This window comes from Anarrhichthys ocellatus, unplaced genomic scaffold, assembly GCF_004355925.1.
Source record: "Anarrhichthys ocellatus isolate YVR2014 unplaced genomic scaffold, GSC_Weel_1.0 scaffold2886, whole genome shotgun sequence".
NCBI lineage: Eukaryota > Metazoa > Chordata > Actinopteri > Perciformes > Anarhichadidae > Anarrhichthys > Anarrhichthys ocellatus.
In genome coordinates this window covers 1-6,695 of record NW_022282860.1, presented here as the reverse complement: position 1 = coordinate 6,695, position 6,695 = coordinate 1, and the positions used below count along the sequence as shown (strand labels likewise).

Here is a 6,695-nt window from a genome sequence, read left to right as displayed (position 1 = left end):
ATATACATATATATATACACACATATACATATACATATATATATACACACACACGGTATATATATATATATGTATATGTGTATATATATATATATATATATATATGAACTTTGGTGGCTATTGTGTATATATAGATAAACAATTAACTAATAATAAAATAAAGTACCGTTTTGGATGATAATTAACCATTAATGAATTTTTAGAATAACTTGTTAAAAGCTTTAAAAGCTGATGACATCACTATTTGGTCCAAACCTTTAATATGTTTTAATACATAAAATACTCTGATTTGAATAATGATCTGTGTCTGATGAGCTTTCCTCCTCAGACACAGTATTAATGTATTAATGTATTAATGTTAAAGAAGTCTCTTATTTCACTGTAAAGTTCATTCTCACTGTTTTCACATCAAACCTAAATATTCATACCGGCCTGTGATTGGCTCTAAACTATCTGTGATGTCATAAACTCTGCAGGTAGGTCCAGGTGTTGAAGTGAGATGTTTAAGGTCCTTCAGCACGATGAGCCAAATAAGTACAGTAACATTTGGAAGTTTGTGATTTATTTTGAAATGTTTCTTTTTTGTTGTTGTGGTTGCTTCTTTTACTTTGAAAGGATTTGAGGACATAACTCCAGTTTATTTAAAATGATGAAGTTATTCTGTTTTTATTCACGTTGGGACTCAAACCACCAACATGTTCGTTAATCTTCCTCCTGAAGACGTAACTCTTTAAAAACCATTGTTTTTCCTAAATCATACAAGAAAGTAGTGCATCTGTTGGGACTATTTCCAGCGGCGGAGTAATCCACATCTGGTGCTTTCGTGCGTATTTGTGTGTGTGATTGAGTCAGAATAAAGGACAGAGTGAAGATGGTGATTGATGTGTTTTAATGGAGCTCTCTGAGACATCAGGCTGAGATAAGAGAAGAGACGATTAAAAACGCTCTCAATAAACTGATCGTGGTATATTTCTATTATCGGAATAATTGGTGAATATCTTCACAGCTTCTATTTTGTAAGAGAAGTGAAAAAATAGATCGTAGTTTCAAAATAAAAACAGGAAATATTTAAGACAGAACATACATCTTTTTCATGTAAACTGTACACATGCAGGGGGACCTCATGAGTTATGATAACTTCATTAAAAACTGTTGTTTGTTCACAAAAGAAAGGTTACGTCCTATCTGTGACGTGTCTTTATAGAATATAAGGTAAATGTTTTAGCTCCATTTGAAGAGTTTTCAAAAAGATTCAGATGATCATTGGGATAATATTGTGAATATTGTGTGTTTTGTGCAGGACAATGGTGAAATGAATTGTTGATATCGTCCCATATAGCTGTGACACACAGAATACTTGTTAGTGGTTATATTTTACTGTTGGTTTGAGTGTGAGTTTGCTCTTGTCGTCCACTGGGGGGCGCTGTTACACTGAGGAACGATCATAAAGAAATAATATGTCGCTCCTGATTCTGAACTGTTTAATCACTTCAGGTGTCGGCGGTGAATCTGATGAGCACTAGGACCCAGAGCGGAGCAGCTGTCAGAGCCCGTGCAGTAAATATAGCAGCAGTGTGTTGGATCAGGACCAGTTGGGGGGGTCACAAGGAGACCTGGAGAGACCGGATCAACCAGAACCGTCTGCAAGGACAGAACAGGAAAGACTTTCCTCTCAGAAAAACAACCCAGATCACTCTGAAGAGAGCAGGAACCTGAAGACCAGCTGACGGCTGCATGTGAGTCAGTCTGTCCTTGTGTGAGGCGTTCACTGACTGTAGGTTGTTGTGACGCTGTCTGTGTTTGGTGGAATCTGAGGGTGTTTGTCAGTGATGTCTGTGTTCTGTACTTGTGTTGCGTTGTTTACGTCTTACTTAGTTTACGTATTTGTTTTTAGCTCAATCGTGATGTTTTTTTTTACAAAAACCCTGCCGTGCGTCTCTTCTTGGTGACCAGGTGTCAGTGTTCCCTGTGACCATAATTACCTGAGTAAGGAAGCCCGCGAGGCTCAGATCTACCGGTGATGCTGCAGCTGTGCCAAGTCACCAGCGCTCTGTTCATCAGCAACGCCCGCTCGGCCTGCAGCGACGAGCTCCTCCAGCAGGAGGCGGTGACGCTCTGCATCAACGTGTCCAAGCAGCAGCCGTTCTCCGCCGCCGCCGTCGCCAAGCTGCGCGTGCCCGTCTACGACGACCCCAACGAGGACCTGTACGCCCACTTCGACCGCGTCGCCGACGCCATCCAGAAGGAGGTGAACCGCGGGGGGCGTGGCCTCGTGTACTGCAAGAACGGACGCAGCCGCTCGGCCACCGTGTGCGTCGCCTACCTGATGAAATACCGCGGGATGACGCTGAGCGACGCTCTGCAGGTGGGCGAGGAGACGACGTTTTGACGTCATTGTAATTCATAAATTTGTTTTAAAGTTTTAAAGTTTTAAAAAAGCAGAGTCTGTGATTCTAATCTAAGACACATTCAGGATTTAACTTGTTTAATAATTAATTTACAGAACAAGTTTATGGACTAAAAATCCCGGAAGAGAAAAGATACGATCGATCGATCGATTATAGAACTATACAGATGTTTCATCTAATGCAGCAGATGGCATAAGAGTTCTTCCTGTGCAGACAGGAAGTGGAAAGACCAAATAAAAGACGAGTGTGAACATTATTTTCTGATTAACGGCTGCTGGCTGCTAGTTAAATGTTCCGCTTTGTTTCAGCAACCAAGTCAGAGAAGATGAAACAAATATGATGATAATACAGTCGTATAGATACACAAACGAGGAGGAACGGTCCCCGTGAGGATGTCTCTGTCCTCTCAGCTGCTGCTTCAGAGGTCACAAATATCACCGGCTGTGGTTTAAACTGCAGCAGAACGCTGAGTGTGCAGAAACTGAAGCTCAGGGTTTCTGTTACCAAGGTGCCCTCGAGCAGCGGACAGATGAGCTGACTGCATTCATGCTCACTCTCATCGCACCGGAGAGATTTATTTTATAATCTGGCTTTATGGTCTGTGTGACTCTAAATGGACCATAATGTACTAAATGAACATCATGCTGTATTGAAGAAGACTTGAAACTAGAGATTGAGACCATAAACTCATGTTTACAATGTTTACTGAGGTAATAAATCAAGAGAGAAGTAGAGTCATTTTCTCATAGACTTCTATACAACCAGAGGAGTCGCCCCCTGGTGGACACTAGAGAGAATGCAGCTTTAACACATGAAGCTTTGTCTCCTGGTCTTGATGCACTGACCAAGTATTCAGAGTACAAATACTTACATCTGAGTACTTGCCTACACCAAGTACCGATACAAGTACTTAATAAAACCATTGCAGTTCTAACGATTTGCAGATGGGATGTTAATAATTACGTGTTTGACTATCAGTTAAAATAAATATGTTGAACATCTGCAAGCTTGAATATGTAGATGTACACTATTATTTAAAGCTACTAATCTTTGTACTGTGTAATGTAGATTTATGGACATTTTGATCTACTTTTTAAAATTTTTAAACGAAACAATTGATAACAAAACAAAGGAGATACATATAAATAAATATAATAAATATACATAAATATAATAACTATTTAATCATATTTCTGATGTATTATGGAGTATAACAACATTCATTAAATAGACTTTTAATAATAATTGTTGTTTATTTTCCTCCAGAAAGTGAAGACGGCTCGTCACGAGATCGATCCGAACCCCGGCTTCATGTCTCAGCTGAAGAGATACGAGCAGGAGCTGAAGAAGAGACGAGGACGGAGGGACAGACAGGCTGAGAGACAGACAGACAAAGAGACTGACTGAGAGACTGAGAGACAGACAGACAAAGAGACAGACAGACTGAGAGACTGAGAGACAGACTGAGAGACTGAGAGACAGACTGAGAGACTGAGAGACAGACAGACTGAGAGACAGACAGACAAAGAGACAGACTGAGAGACAGACTAAGGGACAGACTGACTGAGAGACTGAGAGACAAAGAGACAGACTGAGAGACAGACTGAGAGACAGACTGAGGGACAGACTGACTGAGAGACTGAGAGACAAAGAGACAGACTGAGAGACAGACTGAGGGACAGACTGACTGAGAGACTGAGAGACAGACTGAGGGACAGACTGACTGAGGGACAGACAGACAGACAGGTGGACGTCTGTCTCTCTGATTAACCTGAAGCTTTCACGCTGTCAGAGTCTCGATGTGAAAACATCCAGCAGGTCATCAACTGAATCTAAACTCTGTTTTATGATCGTTAATTATCTCTAATCATTCGTTAATTATCTCTAATTATCAATTCTGACTTTTAAGCAACATTTAATTTGTTTATAGCCCAAAATCACAAATTTGCCTCAGAGGTCTTTAACGCAGAAAAATATATATTAAAGTCTGAGTTTAATATTTTCATGTTTTAATGTTTAAATGTTTGAATGTTTTAATATTTAAATGTTTTAATGTTTTAATCTGCTTCATAATTAATTTCACTTCTTTTAAAGGCGTGTCTCCAAAATAAAACATGAAATATTAGATTGTAGATTTTCAGTGTTGCTGTAAAATAACTAAAACAGATTAAATATGTCAAAATAAAAAGAGTTAAATAAAGAATAGAGACTTTAATTTAAGGACCGTGTACTGAAAACACACATTAATAACACATTAATAACACATTAATAATAACCTAAAAGAAAACACGAGAAGACGTGTTTTTATCCGCTTTTGTTTCCCTTTTATGGTGACTTTCAAAATAAAGCTCCAAAGTCTGATTAATAACAGATCTAGTCACAGAATGAAACTGTTTCCAGTGGCAGATTATTTCATGTTTAAAACGTGATGAGAGCTGAGCACCATCACTAAACACCTCGTTCTATTTTTGCGTTCGACTGAAAGGAGTTGCTGGTCAACATCTGTTTGTTTGTTTGTTTGTTTGTTTGTTTGTTTGTTTGTTTGTGTGACTTTTTTAAACACTAAAGTCACACAACAACACAACTCCACTTCAAATAAAGCTTCTAGTGTCTCAGATCCAAACCAGACCCAGAACCACCAGAACATCAAACCTTCCGGCGGTTCTTCAGTCTGTTCTTTAAACCAGAACTTCTTTAAAAAGATGCAGAATTTACTTGAATGTAGTAATATTTCCAGCATTAAACCTTAAATCGATGTTTCTGTGACGTGTAACTGTGCCGTCTGTCGTTGTGGTTGCAGTTCCACCTCCGACCTCTAGATGGACACATTTCCATGTAATATAATAATAATGCAGCATATTAATCACGAAAGTGACCGACAGCTTTATGTTCTATATTACTACAGATTCATAAATACATAAAGTTCTGACTGTGAGATTTAAATCAGTTGAACATCATAAATCTCTGATGTTGAAGTATTCAGATCCTTTACTGCAGTAAAAGTGCTAATAACACACCGTGCACAGTAAAAGTATTGATTGATCAGTAAAGTGCTTCACTGTTATATCTGATCCAGTCAAAATGTTTTTGTTCATTTTAAATGTTCAACATCTGGATCTTTACTGAACAGTCAGAGGTTTTATTTCAGCTACTTTAACAAACATCGTGAGGTTAAACAGTGAAATACTGTTAAACAAGTTATTTAAACCTCTTTATGCTCCACATCCTGCTCACTCTGACATATTAACATATAATCTCCCATATTATGGAATTATGTTCCATCAGCGACTGTTTGCTCAGAGTCACAGCGTTAAATTTAAAGAAAGAGGTTTTATTTTTTAAATTGCAGTAACTTTCTATTTCCTGAGACAGGAAACTGACTGAGCTTTACCTCGGCTCAGGTTTAACTAGTCTCAGGTTTAACTATCTGAAGTTTCACTGAAACTAAAAGCTCTCTGAAACAATTTAAGATGAGAGGATGAGTCAGAGAAAAGCAAAGTGTTGCTGCAGCTTTAAGGCTCTTTGTTGGTTTATAACATTATTAATCAAAAGGTATCACGTCTCTAAACACAACATGATGACAGGGTTGTGTTGTTATTCATATGGATTGTTTGTCAGATTGATGAATCAGCTGTTTTATTGATGTTCTTCTTCAATAATAACTCTAACAGATAATGAACTGTTCCATTCAGACACCAGAGGTTTTATGTGAAATAGTTTTTATTTTGATTATTGATCATGAACACTCATGAAGAGGTTTAAACTGTGATCAGATCAGCTGATGTTCCAACAGTAACTCTACACGAACCTTCTGGTTCCACTGTGAAGTCTGATGATGAAGTTAACTCCAGCTTGTTCTACGATGCTTTTATTGTGAAACTCTTTGACACTGAAGCAGGAAGTTGTTCCTGTTTATTTTCTTTCTTCTCTTCTTCTTCTGTTGTTCAGAAGATCTTTGTCTCTTTGATCAGAGTTCAGTTAGAACATCTACTAAACTCAATACCATGCGTTAATAAAGACTCTTTACATTATTAATATAAAAGTATATTAATGCAGGAAACGTTCACCTGAACACACACCTGTCTGTGTGGTCATCAGGTTGTTTAGCGACAGCACAAAGTTCAAATACTGTGAATAACTGATGATTTAGTAGATCATATGTATCACTGTGTGTGTGTGTGTGTGTGTGTGTGTGTGTGTGTGTGAGAATCTCAGGTGCGTCGTCTTCATTTTGTGGTGCTATATTAAAAGCAATAATTAAAAAACTAGAAACACGTCAGACCTCAA

At 38.1% G+C, this 6,695-nt stretch overlaps 1 protein-coding gene across 1 annotated transcript; it reads left to right on the top strand.

Moving 5' to 3' along the window:
• Nucleotides 1–1,590: 1,590 nt before the first annotated feature.
• On the top strand, nucleotides 1,591–3,797 carry dusp28 (dual specificity phosphatase 28; the record flags this gene model as incomplete). The annotated part of the gene is made up of 3 exons (XM_031840516.1): nucleotides 1,591–1,736; nucleotides 1,954–2,365; nucleotides 3,675–3,797. Coding segments are annotated over exons 2-3 (468 nt in total), but the record flags the coding sequence as incomplete, so codon positions are not given.
• Nucleotides 3,798–6,695: the final 2,898 nt, after the last annotated feature.